This window comes from Pogoniulus pusillus, chromosome 23 (genome assembly GCF_015220805.1).
Source record: "Pogoniulus pusillus isolate bPogPus1 chromosome 23, bPogPus1.pri, whole genome shotgun sequence".
In the NCBI taxonomy this organism is placed as follows: domain Eukaryota; kingdom Metazoa; phylum Chordata; class Aves; order Piciformes; family Lybiidae; genus Pogoniulus; species Pogoniulus pusillus.
Genome location: NC_087286.1, coordinates 20752437 through 20775652, shown reverse-complemented (window position 1 = coordinate 20775652; position 23216 = coordinate 20752437). Strand labels below are relative to the sequence as shown.

At 43.7% G+C, this 23216-nt stretch overlaps 1 protein-coding gene across 2 annotated transcripts in view; it reads left to right on the top strand.

Annotated features, from left to right (window-relative positions):
• GALNT11 (polypeptide N-acetylgalactosaminyltransferase 11) overlaps positions 1–23216 on the top strand; it is a 46884-nt gene that overhangs the window by 11946 nt on the left and 11722 nt on the right. For both annotated transcript variants that reach the window (XM_064162849.1, XM_064162850.1), the window contains exons 2-8: positions 5208–5540; positions 8824–8947; positions 11472–11638; positions 15319–15444; positions 16221–16470; positions 19353–19470; positions 22002–22154. In XM_064162849.1, coding sequence (XP_064018919.1) covers positions 5246–5540; positions 8824–8947; positions 11472–11638; positions 15319–15444; positions 16221–16470; positions 19353–19470; positions 22002–22154 — 1233 coding nt within the window. In that variant the 5' untranslated portion in view covers positions 5208–5245. The remainder of the gene's footprint in view (positions 1–5207; positions 5541–8823; positions 8948–11471; positions 11639–15318; positions 15445–16220; positions 16471–19352; positions 19471–22001; positions 22155–23216) is intronic.

The window sequence follows — 23216 nt, the reverse complement described above, 5'->3', positions numbered from 1 at the left end:
AACATTGCTACTTGCATTTGAATAAATATATATGAATGACTTTTAACTACACTGTCCAAATAACAGTTTATTGGTGATTAGACTTAGTATGTTTATGGCATGGGTGAAAATTCTTATGAGCCTGTTAACATTGGTATCTGCATAATTGAATTCTACTTTCTTTTGATTTGTTTCTATCTATTCAAATTTGTTCTGTTCAACTAGTTCTGGTTGCATTGGCAGATCTTTAGGACTGTTGAGTTTAAAATATATGCCAGATGAGGAAAAACAGATTCTATATATCAGGGCTGGGAAAGATACTCATATGTTGGAACTGAAAGGCTTATCTTTAGTATTGTCTCTCTTGAGGAACAGCTTGTTTCCTTTAAAAAACAAAAAGAAGAAGAAGAAGAAAGGGAAACCCAATAGATTTCAGCTTCAAAATGCTGCTTGGAGAAGCCAGCTGGGAGAGGATGGATGTTTAAGACAGTCATCAGGGTATTGTGACCAACCAGGCAGTTGGAGACAGTTGTTGGGTGAATTGGTAAAGTGTGTCCTAGATGTTGTCACAGACCTGGAGAGAGAAATGCTCTGGACAGGGTAAGGCTTTTATTCACTGTGTCTAGATGGCTTGCAGAAAAAAGACGCAGATATGGAGATGCACGAGGTAAGAATCCAGGGCCATGTGGCTGTCTCTGAACTGAGTGTTTTCTCCTTGTGACCAGCTGAAGAATTCTGTCCTCTCTCCCTTTGGCATGTATCAAAGTGGTTATGGGTTATGCTTCATGCTGTGGCCAGCAGGAGCAGGGAGGTGATTGTCCCTTTATACTCAGCTTTGGTGAGGCCACAGCTCGAGTACTGTGTTCAGTTTTGGGCACTGCAATACAAGAGAGATGTGGAGGTGCTGGAATGGGTCCAGAGGAGGGCAACGAAGCTGGGGAAGGGCCTGAAAAATAAATCTTATGAAAAGCAACTGAGGGAGCTGGGGATGGGTAGTTTGAAGAAGAAGAGACTGAGGGGAGACCTCATTGCTGTCTACAGCTGCCTGAAGGGACATTGTGGAGAGGCTGCTGCTGGGCTGCTCTTCTCAGAGATCATTGGAGACACAACAAGGGGGAATGGCCTCAAGCTGAGGCTGGGGAGGTTTAGATTGGACCTTTGGAAGAAGTTTTTCACAGAGAGTGGCATGGGACTAGAATGAGCTGCCCAGGGAGGTGGAGTCACCCACCCTGGATGTGTTTAAAGGTCTTTTGGATGTGGTGCTTAGGGATTAAGGTGAATCCTGTAGAGTAGGGTTCTAGGTTGGGCTTGGTGATCCTGAGGGGCTTTGCCAACCTGCATGTTTCGGTGATTCTGTGAAATGAGTGCAGGGATGCTTGTTTCTTGGTACATTGAGGAGAGATGGAGATACTTTAGTATGATTGCAGTTTGTGTAGATTAAACTATAGGGCAGAAAAAGGTGCCCTGTTTCCTCAAGGCAGGTCCCAGTCAGGCCTAATAATTGCTTAGGACATGGAAACCTACAGTGGCTTCTTTGCTAGAACACATCTATCACAGTCAACCTAAAACTCTCTAAGAGTGGAATGTGCAGCTCTGACACAGGTTATGACTCCTGTGGCTGCTTAAATGGTAAAAGTGGTTGAAATCCATAGGACAGGGTTGAGTAAATGCATATGTGTTGGTGAATAAACTAATAAACTTCAATGTGCTTTTCATAGGAAGAGTTTAACTTTTTTTCCATTCTGCCTTCAAATTTGTGTCTAATGAAACATTAGGTACATAAAGAAATAAAGAGCAAGGAAGAGCAAGTCTGTGTTTTCCTGCCAAATAGATTACCAAATGTCTTGGTTTAATAGCAAGCTACTGAAAGGCCTTAGTTTTAGGCACCATGCAGGTTCTGTCCTTCGATTTAAATACTGCTTTTCGGCCTTTGTATCCTTCTAAAAACTGCAAACAGTGAAGGAAGGGAGAAGAAGTGAAGCAGTTCTGGTGTCTAGCAGGGAGCACATGAAATTGCCATGCTCAGGTTTGCTTTTGTTGCCTTTGTTATCAGTGCTTTCAGCCTGGTCAGAGGACTCTCTGGAGGTGGAGGGGATGTACAACAGTATTTTCACTCTAGTGATTGCTGATTTATCCCTTTCTCTTTAAGCTGAGCATGTCTGATGTTGGTCACAGCAAACTTTAACTTTGTTGTGGCTAGCAGTGTCACAGCAGCAAAGTGGAGCTCTGAGTTGTAGAAACAGAGGGGGAGGCTGAGGAAATAATTAGTCCATGAAGAATTTGGCTCTGCGTGCCTGTCTTCCTGCTGTTACCTGAGATAGCAAGGATTATATTTGGCTTTCCTATGCGAGCTGCAGTGTAGATAGATCCTTAAACAACTCTGAGACTAAAAGGTTCCTGCTCTGGCTTTGTGATTTTTATCTTCCAAGAAAAGTTCTGTTCCACAGTGTAAGTGCAGATGCCACGATGGTAGGATTGTGCATCTGTGGATGTTAGGGTTGTGCATCTGTGTTACCATAGCGAATGGAAAAACAGCTCTAGCCGGCTCTGAGGAGCAATGCATTAGGCTTGGACAAGTCTTACAGCAGATGACCTCCCTGTGACCACGCAAAAACCACCTGGCAAGCGCCCAGATCTTCTTTTAATGAGTATTAATTGTCTGCAGACTGTCTGGCAAGAAGAATTATGAGAATGAGAGGATATCATTGTTTATCTAACCTTGCTCCTTTACAGCCTCACAGGCTCTTTCCTGAGCTTAGATCTGCCCTGGTGTGACTAGCGGCCACTGTTAGCACAGGGGAGAAGGCACTGTGGACTGGTGATGTGTATATCTTCCAACTGGTAAACCCGTTCTGCTAGCTAGAATGAGAGGCTTTGGGGAATCATTTCTACCCCAGAGCATTTGTGCTCACCTACTTTCATGGCTTTGCAGTTAAGCAGCAAGATCTTTGTGTGACAGCTTTAGAGAGCCTGTTTCACAGAGCATGCTGTTCCTCTGTTCTCAGGGTCAGTAGGAGATTGAAACCCTTTTTAAGCTTCTTGAGCTTAACTGCTGTGTAGATTGCTGCCTTGCAGAAGTGAGGGAGTTTGGCAGGGTAAGAATAATGAGTAAATTATTTTGGAGGAGTTTTTCTTTCCACTTTATTTTACTTTGTGGTTATTTTAATTTTGGAAGGGTGGCAGTGACCTGCTACAATCTGGAAAGTGTGAGCTTGAATTTTGACACGGGTTGGATTTTGGGTTTGTTTTCTTTTTTTGGATGCAAGTCACTGAGGACTCAGAAATACATTGCCAGAATAAGTGGGGTCTTTATGGGTTTCCTGGGGATCTTGAATGCCTCTTACCTCTGTATAGTAGTTTTCCATGTTGAGAAGGGAATAAACTGTTTGTACCCGTAAGTGCTGTCGTGGTTTGTTTGCTGCCAGGCTGACCTGAAGATTTCTGGCAGTTTCTGACCCTCAGAGAAGTCTGGAAAATGCATCAGGATAAGTTCTTGTTTCCTACTGCATTACTTCATTTTCTCAGAACAAGCCATTTGCTAATTAAGAGATGCTTTCCTGACTCTTTGTTACTATGCAAAGGATTTGTTGAGGTTAGATAATGGTGAGAGAAATCTAATTCTCTGAGTTAGTGTTTGAATTGTGGGAACTGAGCTGTGTAGTTTGCTTGTTGTGGTGTATTAGGGGGGGGTTATGTGGGGTTGTTTCTTTTGTGTTTGTGGCTTCTTTGATTGTTTGTTTCTTTTTAACCTTTTTTAGATTTGAGAAACTCCAGAGTTTACCTGATCCTCCTGGGTAATAAACAAACTGCTAGCACCAGCTTCATATACTTCAGGGATTTGCTTATGACAGGAATTTCGAACACAGTTTGGGAAAATTTTGTTAACAGATGGGTGGCTGAAGTAGAACTCTGGCCTGGGTTACTTCCAGCTCTAAGTGGGCATCTCCAGGGAGTATGGAAACTCTTCTGGAGTCTGCAGAGGCCTGCAGGAACCCAGTGAATTACCTTGGAGCTTCTTGCTCTTTTTGGGTCCCCTATCTGTCTCCTTTCTGCAGACAAAGAGCATCTGCAGATGAGCCTGTCTTGTTTCTATGTGTTGTTAAATTGCATCATGATTTCTGGGATGCTCACAGTCTCATTCCATGCTTTTAGGGTAGGAACTGAACTACAAAAATGGAGATGCCTGGACATACTTTTGAACAAACAGCTCAAGGTGGCTGAGCTAAGGGGCTTGGACAAGGTGACCTTCAGAGGTACCCTCCAACCTCCACCATTCTGTGAGGAACCAGTTCTGGGTGTGGTACACTTAGTCGCACAGCAGTGTGTTTGCATGAAGGCAGGCATGCAGGGAATGACCTGCTGTGGGAGAGAGAAAATTATATAACTGTCAGGAGGAAAAAGTAATCATTTTTTACCTTTAATTATGATGTGTCCCTTGGCTCTTTGTGGTGGTTCACTTCCTGTTTTAAAGGGGTATCCACACAGAATGCCTGCACTGCTCATGTTTGGTTTTTGAATGGGAAAATGAAAAGGGATTTAATTCATAGAATCAACCAGGTTGGAAGAGACCTCCAAGCTCATCCATTCCAACCTAGCACCTAGCCCTAGCCAAGCAACCAGACCATGGCACTAAGTGCCCCAGCCAGGCTTGGCTTCAACACCTCTGGAGATAGCAACTCCACCACCTCCCTGGGTAGCCCATTCCAATGCCAATCACTCTCTCTGACAACAACTTCCTCCTAACATCCAGCCTAGACCTCCCCTGGCACAACTTGAGACTGTGTCCCCTTCTTCTGTTGCTGGTTGCCTGGCAGCAGAGCCCAACCCCATCTGGCTACAGCCTCCCTTCAGGCAGCTGCAGACAGCAATGAGCTCTGCCCTGAGCCTCCTGTGCTACAGGCTGCACACCCCCAGCTCCCTCAGCCTCTCCTCACAGGGCTGTGCTCCAGGCTCCTCACCAGCTTCATTGCCCTTCTCTGGACACATTCCAGTATCTCAACATATCTCCTGAATTGAGGAGACCAGAACTGGACACAGGACTCAAGGTGTGGCCTGAGCAGTGCTGAGTACAGGGGCAGAATAACCTCCCTTGTCCTTATGGTCTGTGCCTAATGCTTAAGTTCCAAAACTCATTTAATGGAAAAGCAACTTGCAGAATGCATTTCCTCATGTACAGACCTGAGGAGGTAACAGACCACTCTCAAGTGTGTGTTTTCACTCTCTTCCAGGTGATTGAGAATGGGCCCTCAAGGATGCTAAGTCTACAATGGGAAGTGTCACACTTCGCTATTTCTGCTATGGGTGCCTTTTCACATCTGTGACCTGGACACTTCTGCTGTTTGTTTATTTCAACTTCAGTGAAGAGAACCAACCCTTCAAGAATGTGCCCGTCAAGGGGCTGGAACCTCAGAGGCCGCTTCCCAAAAAATTCTACCCCCGTTTTACGCGGGGGCCTGCTCACGTACCTGAACTGCAACAGAGGGACAGTAGGGTAGGAAAGCCTCTTGGAAATCATATCCAGGACCCAGTTAAGGGGGAGGTGGAATTGTCTCCTGAAATGGGTAAGTGTCTTGCAGTGCTGATGGTCAAATTATTGACACAGTAGAAGAAGTGAGCTGTTAAGGTTGTTTTTTAGAGGATTGCAGGGAGACTTCTGTGATGAAGTGGGTTTGTTTGTTAAAATGCAGTGCTAGTGACTCTCTTACTTAAAACATATTCTGTTGTGTTTAATCCAAAGTACACACTCCTAACACTTAGAGCTGTGCTGTGTAAGTGCTAACGAGGGGAACAGCATTACAGCAAGGCATCTACCCTTGAAGTAGTTCTTGCTTTTGGAAAATTCAGCATATGCTTGTTTCATATCTTACTCCTGTGTTGACTGGGCTCAATCTTTTATTAGCCACAGAGAAACTCTGCTCATATGCAGTAATTAAAAATATCTTGGTAACAGTGCACAAGGAAGAGAGCCCATTTGGTGAATATTCTTGGAATATGAAATCATCTACATACAATGTGTGTGGGACAAATGACAATGAAAGATTTATTGAGATGACAGTGGTTAGGGCCAAATCCCGCTTGCTTTGCACCAACAAAGGTCTTTGTGTTTCTGTGGAGCATATTTCATCAGTGAGATGATTTGGGTTTGTCTTCCAAGCTATAAAATGCTTTGTACATTTAACTGCTTGTATATCTAAGAACTTAGGGCTAGTGTCTGCTGCTGTGCCCAGATATGCAAACTGAGGCGTGTTACGTACTGGCCTGCAAAACTGCCTTACGTCTGGAGGCAGATGTTGAGTGTTGTCTGTGTCTGCTGCTTTGAGAACTATGCCATGGTACCCTGCATATCCAGGAGTTTAATACTCACATCTGATGTAAGCCTTAGTTTGGGTGAATGCTGGATCACCAGCTTCAAGATGTTACAGAACTTACCCAAATTCAGCTTCCAAGCTGATCATTAGACCTGTGTGAACGTGTAGGAAAAATGCCAGTTCAAATTGCCTTGTGGCATTACAAATGTTTATCAGCTCACTGCAGAAAGCACAAGAGCCAAATGAGGTGAAGGCCAGTCCAGAGGTGGCCATTTCTTTCCAACTATTCAGTATGAGCCAGGAAAGAAATGATTCCTTTTTAACTGAGAAATCCCTTGATCTTCAAACCAAGTGACTGGTTTAGTTGGTGAAAGCCAAGGGGAATTATAGTGCCAGGATAAATTCTACATGAATCATCAGAAGACAGCTGGTGCTCTGTTAGAATTAGATCAAGTGCTGCAGCAAAAGGCTTCCTGCCTCTTTAGGGTAGGGCAGTGATAAACACACAAGCAGAAAGAAGGAAAATGAAGAGAAGTCTGACATACAATAGCCATACCCAAACTCATCTGATAGGACAATCTATCTTCTAATCTGGGAGGCTGAAGTAGAGCCTGCACTGATGTTTCAGTTGTAAAGCCTTTGTTTTTCAAGGTCTGCTTGTTTGGCCTGAGATCTTTTAAAACCTTTTGTATGCATTTTGGGTACTGTTCTCCATAAGAATGTTTAAAAAATATTAGCATTCCTTCTTGTCTATGTTCAGAAGATCAGAAAGATGGAATTTGATTTACTCTGCCTTAGCGTGGAGGCTAAGGGGTGAGGTTTTGTAGCTGTCATAGCAACTTAGTGGGAGGCTGTAGAGAAGATGGAGCCAGTGTTTCCTGAGGTGCATGGGATTATGGTAAGAAATTGAATCAAGGAGGAGGTTTCTATTTGATAAGAGGAAAAACAGTTTTAGTGCAATGATGGTCAATTGCTTGAACAAGGACACAAAGAGGTTGTAGAATCTCCATCTTTGGAGATACCAGAGGCTCTCAAAACTTAACTGACAAGTTCTGAGCAACCCTAGTCTAGGTGACTCTGCTTTAAGCAGAGAATTAGAGTGGATATCTCTTCCAAGCAAAATTAGTCTATGAAGCATTATTCTGGATGTACCCTCTTGCAGATTTTGACCATGTGGAGATGATGGGCAGAGTGGAAGGAGGTAAATTATCTGATCCTCGCTTGTTTCCTGCACAGAGATTTCAGTGAAGTTGCCTCTAGCTTGATTATAGCTGCAGAGGATGTATGGATCTCATTCTATGTGGCCAGCTGATCAGAGACAAGAAGCAGCCATGCTCTGCTGCCTGAACTGTTGCAGAAGCAGGTAGCAGACAGGTGGTGGCTACCACTTCCTTCCTCTCCCTTCTTTTTTTCTGCAGAAGAGTTCAACGAAGCACCACACGATCTTTATTCTCACTGCTGTGTGCATGGCTTAGTGAGAGAGAAGGCCATGGCACTGAGTCAGGCAGGCAGGATGCTATTGAGGATTTCAGCCTTGGCCTCTAGATGGTTTTATTTTTACCAGCACTTGCTGCCTCTGCCCTGCTCAGCAGCAGTTGATGCTTCTGCTAAAATGTCAATGAACAGCTAGCTATCTCCACTGCTGTTTTACTTGCTGTCAAAGTCTGGGCTGATATAAACACAAAGTTTACATTTTTTTATAGCTATTTTTAAGTTGCTGCAGACTTGAGAAAACTGCCTGAAATTGGAGCTGCTATTTGGAGGCATTTTCTGCCACTGTAAATGCATTCTGTCTCTCAAAAATCCCATTATAGGCTCTTCATCCAAATGGATAGGTGCTGATGTGTGTCAAAGTCTATCCTCAATTACTTATTCAATATTAGTTTTTAGGTGCTGTGAAGAATTAGAGGGCATTTAAATGAAGGGAGTGTGTCTGGTAAGGCAGTAAACACAATGGAGCCCCCAGTCTTTGGAGAATCGTGTAGCTTATCCCTGTGAGGAGAGAGGAGGAAATTCATGCTGGTGAAAGGAAATTTTATTTACAAGCAAGTTATATCTTCAGTTGGATCTCTAGTGTGAATGGAGGTACCTCTCCTTCAGTTCAATTGGCACAGAAGAAATCATGAGCACATCAAGGAGAAACTTTGAGGGTGATGGAGCACTGGAACAGGTTGCCCATGAGGTTGTGAGATCATCTTGTCTGGAGACTTTCAAAACCCTCATGGACACTTTCCTGTGCAACCTGATCTGGGTGTACCTGCATTAACTGGGGGCTTGCCCTAGATGATCTCTGGAGGTCCCTTCCAACCTCTACCATGCTGTGATTTCATTATAGCTGCAGGGGCTGCTCCTAGGCGCTACCTATTTGTAAGCAGCAATAGAGTTAATTGCACCAAACTACAGTTTGCAAAAGGAGAGGGGGTTTGAAAAGCATAGTGGGAGGCTGGGGAGGTCAAAGCATACATTTCAAACCTTAATTGCTCCCAAAGGATATTTTTGAGACTGCTAACTGGCCTTGGCATTTGTTTTATTTCAGGAATGATTTTTAATGAAGAAGATCAAGAAGTGAGAGACTTGGGCTATCAGAAGCATGCTTTCAACATGCTGATCAGTAATCGGCTGGGATACCACAGGGAGGTGCCTGATACTAGAGATCCTAAGTATGTACTGATCTTTGGAGGGGACATGGTATGATTTCATGTGCTGGAGCTCTCATTGCTCATGTTCTACCTGATGTAGAATTTAACTAATAACACATTCCTGTTAGATACTCTTTCAGCCTCCTTTGTTTCTGGAGGTGGATTTTCAGCTGTTTGAGCAGGAGTCCTTGAGGTTAGGATTTTTATTCTTTGGTCTCTACTACCTTTTTTTTATTAAATACCATTTCTGAAGATAACATTTTTTTTGTCAGCTCTAAAGTTATGTATTAGTTAGAGCCTCACAGAAACCAGGTTCTGGGCAGGGGGAAAGATTGCTATTCCTTGGAAGCTAAGTGTTTTCCTGATTCTTAATACACTTTAAGAATGCTTAATCAAGAAGCAGACTGCATATATATGTATTCAAACTTTTATCATACATAAAGGGACCTGGGGGTGCTGGTAGATAGTAGCTGAACATGAGCTAGCAGTGTGCCTGGGTGTCCAGCAAAGCCAGTGGCATCCTGGCCTGGCTCAGGAGCAGTGTGGGCAGCAGGACAAGGGAGGTTCTTCTGCCCTGTACTTAGCATTGCTCAGGCCACAGCTTGAGTGCTGTGTCCAGTTCTGGGCTCCTCAATTCAGGAGATATGTTGAGATACTGGAAGGTGTCCAGAGAAGGGCAATGAAGCTGGTGAGGGGCCTGGAGCACAGCTCTGTGAGGAGAGGCAGAGGGAACTGGGGGTGTGCAGGCTGCAGCACAGGAGGCTCGGGGCAGAGCTCATTGCTGCCTACAACTACCTGAAGGGAAGCTGTAGCCAGGTGGGGTTGGGCTCTGCTGCCAGGCAACCAGCAACAGAAGAAGGGGACACAGTCTCAAACTGTGCCAGGGGAGGTCTAGGCTGGATGTTCGGAGGAAGTTGTTGTCAGAGAGAGTGATTGACATTGGAATGGGCTGCCCAGGGAGGTGGTGGAGTTGCTATCTCCAGAGGTGTTGAAGCCAAGCCTGGCTGGGGCACTTAGTGCCATGGTCTGGTTGGTTGGCTAGGGCTGGGTGATAGGTTGGACTGAATGATCTCGGAGGTCTCTTCCAACCTGGATGATTCATTTCTCTTCTGTTGCAGTGGGAGTGACAGGCAGCTGGTTTGATAGGAATAAGATTTCAAAAATAATGTTTGAATTGAAAGCCAGTGTGGAAAAGACCTTGAAATTAAACTTTCCTTCCAGCCACACTGAGATCACATGTGCTATGTCTTTTCCATCTTGCTGTGTACTTGGTTACTTATAGCATGTCACAGTATTTTTATTTTTGAGGCTTTGTTTTGAGATCCTTGGTCCTGTAACTAGCAGAAGAGATGCTGTAATTCTGTTTAGTGTCTTTGAAAGATGGACATTAAATATTCCAGTGCCTGAGTTAATGGGAGACTCTCACCTAATGTACTCCTTCACATTTGCTGCAAGCCTACAGAGGATAAGGTAGAAGAATGCCTGCTGATAAAGGCTCTCTGTTTCCGAGTTCAAGTGCTGGTATCTGGATTGTTTTGCTCTGAATAGTTCAGATTTTTCTCTTTAATCTGTGAGGGAGAAGAACCCTACCACCTTAACAACAGGAAAACCCAACATTGAAAAAATGAATAAACCTGCATCTGTTTTTCTAGTGGTTTCCCTGGTCTGGGTAAAAGTAATGAATCATACTTGCTCTCCAGAGCTACATTCATTTCAAGTCAGTCAATGCTTTTCTTGCATCCTTCTGGGTTTTCATTTATAGTTTCTTATTTTTATTTGATTTCCTCCTGTCTGGCATCTTCAAAGAAGATGGACAAAGAAGTACAGACAAACTCAGAAAATAAAAACAATCCCACTCTGCTTTGAGTGGGATTCAGCTTGCAGATTAAGATGCTTAAATTTAGATAGTTCCATTTATCTGTCCCTGCTTTTATTATAATTAACAGAGATGCAGTCAGTGCAGTTAATGGAACACTCAGAGCTCTGCAGCCAACAAAATGCACTTGTCAGCCTTAGGGTGAGCTGAACACTACTCCGCTGACAGCAGTGACCAGTCTTAAATGTCTTAATCTGCAGTCTGAATCCCAGCCTTGGTTGTCTAAATAGGTATTTAGCACCATTGGAGGTATTCTAGGATACTCAACCTAGTCTCCAGCAGCTGGGCAATAAAGTTGTGGAGTTTTTGTAAGCCTCGTGTGATATTTGCCATTCCTGTATGTGTCTGAGCTCCTGAGGGTACCAGACAGTGTTTTGACAGCTGAAAAAAGCCTTTGGTATTTTCTCTTATGTCTTAAGGATCTGTGGTTCTCACTCCTCCCCCTTTGCCCCCCCTGCTCCAATCCATCATGTTTTCTGCTAATGATATGTGTGTAAAGTCACTTACTATGCTAGGTCCCACTACAGAGGTTACATGCCCGAGCACTTTTTCTTCCAGTTAGGGATCCTTCCTGTACATTTAATGCTTGCTTCTTATTTATGAAGCTTCAGTAGTGACCTAGCCTTGTGGAAATCCCACTGCAACTAACTCCTCTGTTTCTGTTTGCAGATGTAGGGAGAAGTCCTACCCTTCTGACCTGCCATCTGCCAGCGTTATTATCTGTTTCTACAATGAAGCACTTTCTGCCCTGCTTCGCACGGTCCATAGTGTCCTGGATCGTACTCCTGCACACCTTCTTCATGAAATTATTTTGGTGGATGACAACAGTGAATTGGGTGAGACAACCTTCCAGTAATGCTTTGTTTTCCTGAGCTTCCCATCTCTTCCTGTGCTTTACTGACTGGTGGATAAAAACACAGAACCTGTGACGTAAAGCTCCTGTGTACTCAGTCATGATGCATGATTCAAGGCAGGATTGGACATGGCACTTGATGCCATGGTCCAGCCTTGAGCTCTGTGGTAAAGGGTTGGACTTGATGATCTGTGAGGTCTCTTCCAATCTTGGTGATACTGTGATGTTCTGGGAAGCCCAAGGTGACATCCCCTTGGACACTGGTGCCATTTTACTGATGAACTTTGTATCACGTGGGCTTTAACTTTAAAAAGCAGGTTTCAAGTTAGTGAGGAGTGCACATTTGTGTGGGGATGATGAAGCAGTTCTTCACAGTTCAGCTGTGACTGCTTGTGCTGTGCTGGTGCTCAAAGCAGGTTGCATTGATCTTTCTGTAAACGTCCTGGGCCACTACTAATTGTGAATGCGTCTGAAGAGAATTGAATGCAGATAGCCTCAGCTGCGGTCTAGCAAATCAGTTGCTGTGGCACTGTTTTTTTCGCCCTTGCTCAGCATTTCGAGCTGGTGGAAGCCTTTGCTGGAAGGTCTTTGCGTGGCTCTCGCACAGCCTCTTGTGGCCACCCGAGGAGTAGCCGTCCCTGGCTCTTGGAGCAGCCTCTCCCTGGAGGGGTAGTCCTTGCAGAATTGCTTTGCTGTTGCTGAGAGATTGATGCTTCAGCATTTTTCTGCCGCATGATGGATAAGGCAAAGACAGAGAAGCGACTGGAGCCTCTTGGTACTTCAAAAGCAAAATGCCTGTTGAGGAATGCTTTAGTGTACTTGCCAGCAGGACTGTGCAAGTTCCCTGCTTGCATCTCTACAAGTTAACAACTTTGTGCATTAAAAGAAATTATACATAGATTATGTTTTGTAGTAGATATACAATTAGCCAAACACAATTAGTCTCTGTGTTTCGTTTCTGGGTTAAAGTCTCACTTGCTCTGAGACTTGATAAGCTATGTACAATGTAGAATGAGATTCTGTTACGCATCTCTCTGAGATGTTAAGATACAAGAGAGAGCAAAGATCAAGCCCTCAGTCCTTTGCCACTAAGAATGTGTAATGTTTAAAGCTCTCTTTGTATTTTGGAAGCAAGACAAACTTCATGCTAGAAAATCTGTTGTGCAATTTGTTGTTTAAAAGTTTCATAACCATCGTATTCAGAACTAAGCTTACTTCAAACCTCAGTCTTTCCAATGTGATGAATGCAAATATAGGGCAAGGAAGCTGGTGAAGGCTCTAGAGAACAAGTCTTAAGAGGAGCAACTTAGAGAGCTGGGGTTATTTAGTCCAAAGAAAAGGAGGCTGAGGAGAGACCTTACTGTTCAATGCAACTGAATTAAGGAAGGTTGTAGAGAAGTGGGGGTTGGTCTCTCAAGTCACAACTGACAGGACAAGAAGTGGGATTAAGTTCTGCCAGGCCAGGTTTAAGTTAGACATTAGGAAAAAACTCTGTACTGAAAGGGTTACCAAGGACTGGAACAGGCTGCCCAGGGACGTGGTTGAACTATCATCCTTGGATACATTTAAAAGCCTTCTAGATGTGGTGTTCAAGGATATGGTGTAGTAATGGCCTTTGCAGACTTAGATAATGATTGGACTTGATGCACTTGAAGGTCTTCTCCAGCCATAGTGGTTCTGTAACACATTTGTTAATGGTTGTGTTTAGGTAGAAATGCCATCATTCTTCTAGTCTACTGATAATTTGAAGGCCAAATTAAGTTCAAAACATTCAACTCTTTGCCTTTTTGACTTCAACTGAATCTATTTTGAAGCCAAAGATGGAAGGAGATAGTGTTTATACACTGATATCTGTACTGTTGCTTAATGAATGGAATCGTACAGCTGAAAGAGCGCAAAGCTGGTTTGGTGACAGGAAACGGAGAAAGATTGTGGCTGTGCCATGGATTTCATGTGAGTTTGGGCAAACTGCTCAACCTCTGTGCTGCTTGGATTTTTCTAAATTTTTATTTCCCCTGCATTTCATACTTCCTGAAATGCTCTTAGATGAAATGATGCCCATTTCTTCAGCTTTAATTGCAAGAGCTCTGCCACACATCACTGCTGTTGTGCAGAGCTTGGGTCTTTGCATCTAATTTTGCTTCAGAAAGTGTCTGAGATACTTTCTCCAAAGACATCTTTCTTACTGCCTCTGACATATGATATGACTCAAGACCAGGGGAGAAAATTCTTGTGGCCCAAATGAATCCTGTTTGCATCTGTCCAGAGACTTGTGGTCCTTGAATATTCACAAGTACCATATTTGCTATGTGATACTCTCTTATTCTGCATCCACGATGCCACCTTGCAGTACAAAGGTAGAGATTTTATCCTTTGATTTTGCTTCTGGGAATCTCATCTTCAATTTTCCTGCCTGGAAGTTCTTGTACCTTCTGAAAGGTACAGCTTTGGCTTCCATATCTGTTTCTCTGGCATTAGGTGTTGTTAACAGCAGCTTTAATGTTTGGAGTGAAATTCATCAGAAGAATAAGATTTATTCCAGCATGTCCTCTGTTGAAAACCTGTCTGCCTGTACACTGAGGTTTCTTATGAAGCCTCAGCCAGCTTTTTGGGTTTTGTTTTTCATCCTCATTTTACATTCCTCTTTGCATCTTTACAAGCTTATTAACTTAGATTTCAGTCTTCATGTGTCCATCTTCTCTCCAGTGGTCCTCCTTTCTAACATTAAAGCGCTGTCCTCATGTGAAAAAGGTATTGTTACTCTTCACTTTGCCATTGATGTTAGTTAAGTTAGTAGTGCCTACAGACTTCAGTGAACTTTGCTCTCCTTCAAAAGCACCTGCTTGACAGCAGTGTCTTTGATCCTTTTGGGGTTGAGAAAAGCAACCCCTGTGAGTGAGTTGACTTTGTATCTGCTGTCATCTCAGCTAAGCAGGTAGGGGTAATGAAAGGTGTCTTCAGGCTTCTTTTTAAAGGTGTCAGCGTTGTTTCAGTGCATGGAACACAGTAATTTGAATCACTTGCCTGTGTGAAAGGGCTGTCGTTACTTCTGCAAGTGACAGGCACCATAAGAAGAATTTGGAAATGCTCTCTCTGCACAGTGCCTTTTATTTTTTATTTTTCCCCATGATTTCTTTTTATCAGCAGCAGTTTCTGTTAGCATAGAGTCTAGTAGTTGCAGTTACTTTCAGACACGTTACACTAAAGGCTTTACAAGTAGAACAAAAGGGTAACAGTCCAGTCTGTATTCAGGAAAGCAAGGCCAAGTATGAAACCTGAGACACAGGCAGTGCATGGAAGGTTAGGAAGTGCTTCTCAGCAGGACTGTGCCCTGTGGCAGGCCCAGTCACACAGTCCTTCACCACCTTCTGTGCAGGATGTGTAGTGAGTTTGTCTGTGTGGCTTTCCACCGTGCAGCAGGAAAAAGGGAAACTGATAGCAGGAGGATGTGTGACCGAAACAGCCAGACCACAGCAATTGGAGGGCAAGCCTAGGACATGGGATGACTGTCTGTGCTTCTGATACTCTTGCTCTGAAGCTGTGCTGCGTTGGGGTAACTTGTTGATCAAGGTTTTGTCTGTGTTTGGGCTGAACATCTTGGGACCTTAAACAAAGCTTTATCTATTTCCATCCTATTCTTCTGCTTGTGTTTTCCGTTCTCAGCTGACTTGAAGAAAGACTTGGATGAATATGTGAAAACTCAGCTTCCCAAAACCACAAAGCTGGTGAGAAATGAAAAGCGAGAAGGCTTGATTCGAGGAAGGATGATTGGAGCTTCTCATGCCACAGGTACAGTTCCTTGTTTCTCTCTTCCCTGCATACTTTGATCACGTGTTAACAGGATGACTTTTCTCTCTGTAGTGCAGCTCTTTCAGATGTTGACTGTTTGACCCATCACTGCTTTAACCCACTGTAGGAGCTCTACATGTCATGCCACATCCCAAGCCACACAACATAGTGCAGGGGAAGAAAGATCTGGAATAATGCTATCCTAGATGAGAGATGTTTCAGCAGTTGTTTCAGAATATCATTGCCTTTGACAGGAGTTAATGGCACTGATCCATGGCTGTTGTATTAATGTATGTTGTGACAGCTACATAGTGTCTTCAGTGATCCCTGTGTTATGATAGTTGGAGACCTTAACTAACATCCAGTGCAGTATCTGTAGTCATCTTCTATCTCTGTGGTCTAACTCACCTGTGGGAGGTGTAGGGCACTGGGACATATTCATATCCCTCTTGACTCCAAGAGTGCTGCTCTGATGATGTTTCATTTAAAATAGAGTAGCTCTACTGAATCTGGGTGACATAAAACTCTGTCAAAGAAAGGCAAATAAAAGCCCACTTAAGCAATTCATAACTTGGTGTGAGTAGTCAGGATCCTACCTACCTTCTGCCTTTGAGCTAATCCCTGTGAGTCTCTGGTTTTCCAGGTGTGGATGGCATTTCCCTTCTGTTACACGGGGTGGTGACACTGCTAGTGCTCTGCTGCTGCTAGAACTGTCTGTGTGTCTGTGTGTTTCGTTACCATGGATCTCTGCAATTTGTGTGCTTTGATCTCTGTAGGGACAGTGCTGGTGTTCCTGGACAGTCACTGTGAGGTGAATGAGATGTGGTTGCAACCTCTGCTGACTCCCATCAGAGAAGACCGCAGGACTGTGGTGTGCCCTGTGATTGATATAATCAGTGCTGACACTCTCACCTACAGCTCCTCCCCAGTTGTGCGTGGAGGGTTTAACTGGGGCCTGCACTTTAAGTGGGACCTTGTTCCTTTGTCAGAACTGGAGGGACCCGAGGGAGCCACTGCTCCAATCAAGTAAGGTTCCTCCTACGTGGTGTGGAGCTCTGTGTGGCATGTGGATGATGAGAAGCACTCAGGCATTATGGAGTGTAATCTGGGTGTGCAGATTCAGAAGCAGATGCCTAGACTGTCAAATACCTGCTTTGTTTATTTTACTTAGAAATAGTTTTGGTTACTGTTGCCCATTCCCATTGGAGTTTCTGATGTTTAACCATGGATTTGATATATCTGTATATGCAGGTCAGAAAGCAGACTGCCAGAGAATGCTTATGCAACATCAACTATTGCTAAAGGCAGAAGTCTTCAGGAGCTTATGCTATTTTTCACTGAATCTCTCCAGTAAATTCACTTTTCAGCTGTGTAATGATGTTGCTCTCCAATCTGTTGATGTGCTTGGCTTAGCCATGATTTTGGTTACTGTCTTTGTGCTAGTAGTAGCCTGCATATCCCACTAATACAGGCTCTAGAGTTTGTCATGAAATACTGACTGGGAAAATACTTTTTTGTGGTAATAGGGAGGTGGCTTCCTGACTGATGGGAGAGAACAGGAGAGCCTATGTTAACTTTCTGTGTCAGCATAACTTTTTGGCATTAGATTTCATGTATAGTTTTCCTCCACCAACTATTTTGTCATAAAAATGCCTAAATGAACACACATGGATGTGAAAACCATCTTTTAAATATGCCTTTACACAATGTGGCAGATAGCTAAATCTGTCTGCTGGAAGCCTGTCTTTATTGTTTTTGCAGTCTTTCGAGAGTCATTCTGAAACAAAAGCATTGGTGAAGCTTCAGGACTTCAAAGTTACCTTCCTTAATCTATTAACCATCGGTGGCTGTCTTGCCTGTACAGAACTGCTTCCTACTGCACATGTGACTGTTGTAAAGTTATGTCAGTAGACACTGTGCAGTAGCAGACACATGTGGTTCAGTTATGAGAAGCTGTCCCAGTGTGAATCCTTTCATGAGAAGGGTCAGTGCCTGTAGAACAGTGACAGGAAGCTGACTGTGCTTTTCCTGACTGCAGGTATCCATCCCAGTACAGAACCTAGGTTTACCACGGAAAATCATTGAATTGTATGGGTTGGGAAAGACCTCTGAGATCATCAAGTCCAACCATTATCTAATTCTACATGTTGCTGGCATGTGTAGAAAGTGATCAGGAGTTTTACCTTTTTTACAGACTGCTGCCCTGCAGTTAAAGTACTTATGGATGATTTGCAAAGTCAACCACAAGTGCTGTGGGCTCATCTATTCCATCTTCTTCCCTTGGACTGGAAATAAAGAGCATTTCAGGCTGACAAAAGCAGCTCTGGCACAATGTCATCCATCTGCCAGCTCTGCAGTTAGTCTTTCCACATCTACCCATCCCAGGATTTGGGCTGAGAAGCCAGGAAACTTCCTGAGTTGTTTAACAGTTTGGCTGGCTGTTTGGGAAAGTGTTGCTGTGGCAGTTTCTGAAGCTGGAAGGGAAAGGGCAGGGTGGGAAAAGCTGAATGAGGAACCAGTACAGAAACTCTAACAATCTTTGTTCTGTTAAGAACTGTGCTCACAGTTGCTCTGGGGAGTGCCTCAATGTTGCTTCTTGCTGTGTTCAACACTGTTGTATTTGTTCAACTCATTTTTAGGAAAAATTCCCCTGGCAAAGGCAGAGAAGTTTCTAGAAGGACTCTAATCACCTAGAAAGATTGTTTTTTTCATATCAAAGTGACTCTTCCTCTGCCTGCTTTGAAGCAGAAGCTAGGTTGCTATTTAACCTTTGAAAATGGCTTTCCGTCGAATGGGAAGTCATATTTTAGAGGCCTTTCATGAAATATTTTGGTGATGGAAAATTTGAGAGCAACCTTTAAAAATTGGGTCAAAGTGACAGAAACTGTAGTAGAAAATTGTGTGAGAACAGGCAAGGAAATCCAGACTTAGGTTTGATTTTGTGACACAGGTTTTGATTTAACAAGGATGAGCACAAGTCTGTTTCCAGCCCCTTGTATCAACTATCATTATGTGCCCCTTTTGCTCTTGTCCTGTTCTAGAGCATCCATGTATTTTAACTTTGTGATGCAGTAGTAAGTCAGCCTAAAAGACTCTATGCTGGGGACCATAGACAGATTCTTTCACACAATGGATCACCACCATAGGAACACTCAGGCAAGAAGGAAATGGAAAATACCAAAGAGAACAGCTATGCAGATTTACAGACTGTAAATAACTTACCAAGAAACTGATGATTGCCTCAATAATGAAAGAATGCTGCTCCTGGCACTTAAATGTTATCTGTGAGGCAGAGCAGCATTTCTTTTAGCAGCCTTTTGACTTACATAGTTGAAATTTGGACCTTGTTTTTTAATCTATCTTGAGATGGGAAAGTGTAGACTTTGTTCTTCCAGCAGTTCAGTCAAGCCTGGTCTGGATAATTTGCCCCTGGAAGAGGGGGAAGAACAGGTTACTGTGTGCAAGTGCACACCTTTGTAACTGGGGGAAATAGCTTCTAGAGAAGATTGAATTAAAGCCAGCTTTTAAGGTTCTCTGTAGGAAACGTTATGGGCTCCAAACCTGCACAAGTTTTTACTTTTTTGGTTTGGTTTGTTTAGCAGAGAGCCACTTTGTTCTTCTTTCTCTGTCCTATCCCTTTTCCTCAAGATAAATGCAGCTTATAGGTGTTGGATTAATGAAAAATCACAAACTCCACATAGAGATCTGCTTTTGGAAGTGAGCCCAGGAGCGTGATCTGATAGTAACTTGTGTCTGTGGCATTCACGTTGTGTTACGTAGGTCTCCATTTAAGGTTGGAAATAACAGATCTTAAATGTAAGATGTGAGATAGCAGACTCAGCTGAAGTTACTGCTGTGGTTTGGTTTTTCTTAAATGAAATTAACTCCTTTTAATGCTCCTTTTGCAGGTCACCGACGATGGCTGGAGGCCTGTTTGCCATGGATCGCGAGTACTTCAACGAACTTGGGCAGTATGACAGTGGCATGGACATCTGGGGAGGAGAAAACCTGGAAATATCTTTTAGGGTAATCTGGCTTTTATGTACACGGGAGCAAAAAACTCAGGCTCTGACTGCTTCTCTTCCCTGTGTACCATTTCTTCAGCACTGGAATAGCTATTTGCACGCAGGAGTTGGCACTTTTGCTCCCAGGAAGGATGCCTTCAGTGCACAGTGACTACCTTTACAGTAATCTTCAAGTTAACCTTACTGGGAAGAATAAAGAGGCTTTTGGGCTCTATAGTTAAATGTTTATGGCTCTTCTTTGGTGGAGCATTTCATGGTAGCTACAGAGCAAGAAGAATCATGCACGTTTCTGAAGTGAGTTTATAAACAAAGTCTGATGATTTCACAAGTTGCTTAAAAAGATGTGTGATGCTCAGCACAGGAGGTTCCACCTCAACACAAGGGGGAACTTCTTTACTGTAGGGGTCACAGAGCACTGGAATGGGCTCCCCAGAGAGGTTGTGGAGTCTCCTCTGGAGCCTTTCCAGGCCTGTCTGGCTGCGTTCCTCTGTGACCTGAGCTAGATTGTGTGGTCCTGCTCTGGCTGGGGGGTTGGACTCGATGACCTGTTGGGTCTCTTCCAACCTCTGACATTCTGTGAGCCTGAGATATTAGGTAAGCTTATTATAGTTCCTTAAATATGTGTGGAGCCTTTCAGACACTTACAGCCTCCTTTTTGAAGGCTGGAAAATGCAGATTTTAATGTAGAGGAGTCAGCTTGGTTGGAAAGCTGATGAGAAAATTGTAATCAGGACATTTGAAAGTGATACTTCACTGGTCTGCCTGTATTTTGTCTCGTGTTCCCTGTCACTTCACTGAAAGAGAAGCAACTTTTTATGCCTGCTGGAAAACGAGAAACTTACCATGACAAAGATGAAGAGGGGATTAAAAAGTGAAGTTAATGTTAGGAAAAAAAAACAATCTGGACAAAAAAAAAACCAAAAAACCCAACCAAAAAATCAACAATAAACCCCCCAGAATCTCCAAACCAAACACCCAGACTACAAAACTTTAGAGAAATCTGTCAAATTGGATCATTAAAGAAATCAAGATGAGAGGTAAAAAAATAGGAACTGGCATTTAATAAACTGTAGTTCTTCAGTACTAAGTGCAGTTATTAGGTACCTGAACAGAAGTGCATGGAGTGTGAGGAAATTGTTGTTACTGTGTAGTAAAGTTTTGAAAAGGGGCTTAGTTAAAAATTGAGTCTATTCAGAGAGCTTCCTGGTGTTTAGAAGCCTCCTCTGCCTGGGGGAGAGCTGTAAAGATGATTACTCTTTGTCTTACCTGGAAGGAGATTTAAAAGTAACTCTATTATACACTGCTAATGTGAGAGTTTTCTGCTACAGGAGAACGTGTTAGTCCAGCAAAGGGCTGTGTACCTCTTCTCCCAGACAACCAGCAACAGAACAAGGGGACACAGTCTCAAGTTGTGCCAGGGGAAGTATAGGCTGGATGTTAGGAGGAAGTTCTTCCCAGAGGGAGTGATTGGCATTGGAATGGGCTGCCCAGGGACCTGGTGGATTCACCGTGCCTGGAGGTGTTCAAGAGGAGACTGGATGAGGCACTTAGTGCCATGGTCGGGTTGACTGGATAGGGCTGGGTGCTAGGTTGGACTGGATGAGCCTGGAGGTCTCTTCCAACCTGGTTGATTCTATGATTGTGATGATGTTCTAAATGTAGCATCTGAAGGTGAACAGTGTTTCTGAGTTTCCATGTGCTAGACAGAAACAAACAGCTGTGTGAAAGAGTTTTTTGTAATTAGTTGAAAGTGTCTCCAGGCTCCCTTGATGTTGACTGCTTTTCATCATCTGTCATGGAAGTGTGGACATGTAAATCTCATGTAGGTAAATAAATTCATAGATCATAGGATCAACCAGGTTGGAAGAGACCTCCAAGATCATCCAGTCCAACCTATCCCCCAGCCTTATCCAGTCAACTAGATCATGACACTAAGTGCTTCATCCAGTCACATATGGTAGTCTGCAAGTTTAATTCCAGCACATATATTTCAATGTCATCAGAGCATAACATTTTAGATTCACTATTTGTGGCATGAAAGCCATGACTTGTTATATGGAAAGTGTGATGATATGGCAGAACCAGCCTTTCCTCATTTGAGATCTAATAATGTGGTTGGTCAGAAAGCATGACATGTAGGACAACATTGCTGGCACTTAATCCCATCATGATCTTGTCCTTGGGCATCCCATCAGTGAAGACAGGACAAGGGGCAGTGGGTGGAAGTCGAGGCATAGAAGTTTCATGTAAACATGAGGAGGGATTTTTTTCTGTGTGAGTGTGACAGAGCACTGGAACAGGCTGCCCAGAGGAGTTGTGGAGTCTCCCTCTCTGGACATATTCAAAACCCACCTGGACACATTCCTGTGTCATCTGCTCTGGGTGGCCCTGCTCTGGCAGGGGTTTGGACTGGATGAGCTTTGGAGGGCTCCTGCCATTCTGTGATATATAAGCCTGCCTAAGCATCTGTTGAAGGGGAGAAGGCAGTGTCAGCATGTGTACAGTGAGCTATCTTCTGCTTTCTCTGGCCAGATCTGGATGTGTGGTGGCAGGCTCCTGATCATCCCCTGCTCCAGGGTGGGACACATTTTCCGCAAGAGGCGTCCCTATGGCTCGCCAGGGGGCCAGGACACGATGGCTCATAACTCTCTGCGGCTGGCACACGTCTGGATGGACGAATACAAGGTGAGAGACAGTTCCAGCTTCTCAGACAAGGTTATTGGCGGGCTCGTTTGTCAAAGGACTGCATCACAGTGGGGGCTGGTAGAGCCTCTGCTGGGCTCTTCCTTCTCTAGGCTGACTTCCTTCTGTTAATTTTTATATGGATTCCTAAGTTCTGTAGGGTTCTCATTTGGCTTTTGAGTGCTCAAGTCTCATCTTTGTTACTTCTAGTTCCTGAGGAGATTGGGGGTTTGCCTTTATAATGAAGTAAAAGATAACAAAAGAGTCCTTGTGAGCTCTGCGTTGCTTTGTGCCAGGATCAGTCAGTGTGTGGCTGTATCCCTTCAGGTGGTTGCCATGTTAGCAAGACAAGGAGTTTGCTGGGTTGAGGGATGTGTCTGTGTGTTTATTCTAATCAGCAGTCTGAGTCTTGCTGTGTTTTGCCCTGGAAGATCAGTCAGGACTGATTTCTGGGTTCAAGGCCAAGCATATTCCTTCTTTGTCTTCAGATCTTGGTACTGATGCTTTCGCATGTACACCAGGTTTTTGCGAACCCACATCTCTGTAGTACTTGAGGCCATTTTGCCTTGTGAAACTCTAGGATTTGCTGTGTGGCCAGCTCCTGTGGTCCCTACATTTTCTATGCAAGAGGTTCTTTAGAGATTTATGTTTCAAACCCCATCCTTTATCTTGGTGTCCAGTCAGTTTGAGGAACCTATTAGGGGTCATTAATTTTTATCTCCATCTCTGTAATGCCCTGGTAGAACTGATCCATTGCTTTCCCTTTTATTGGTGTCTGGGCACAGTTGTTTTGTGATTAATGGTGACTTTCTCTGAAGCTTGGAATTGGTTCTTTGTTATAAAGTCCAGTTAATGCTGCTTTGTCCAACAAAGATGTAAACTGCTGAATCTCGCAGTCTCTTATCACAGATTTGTCCTGAATGTTTCCAGCTGTTTCTAATCTAATTCTCTGATAGCTGCCAGAGACTGTCATGATGACAGATTTATATATGAAAGGCAGGCTTGGAAATAATTCTGGTTTTATAAGTGTAATGCAAATATTTGGGGCCAGTGTAATTCACTGAA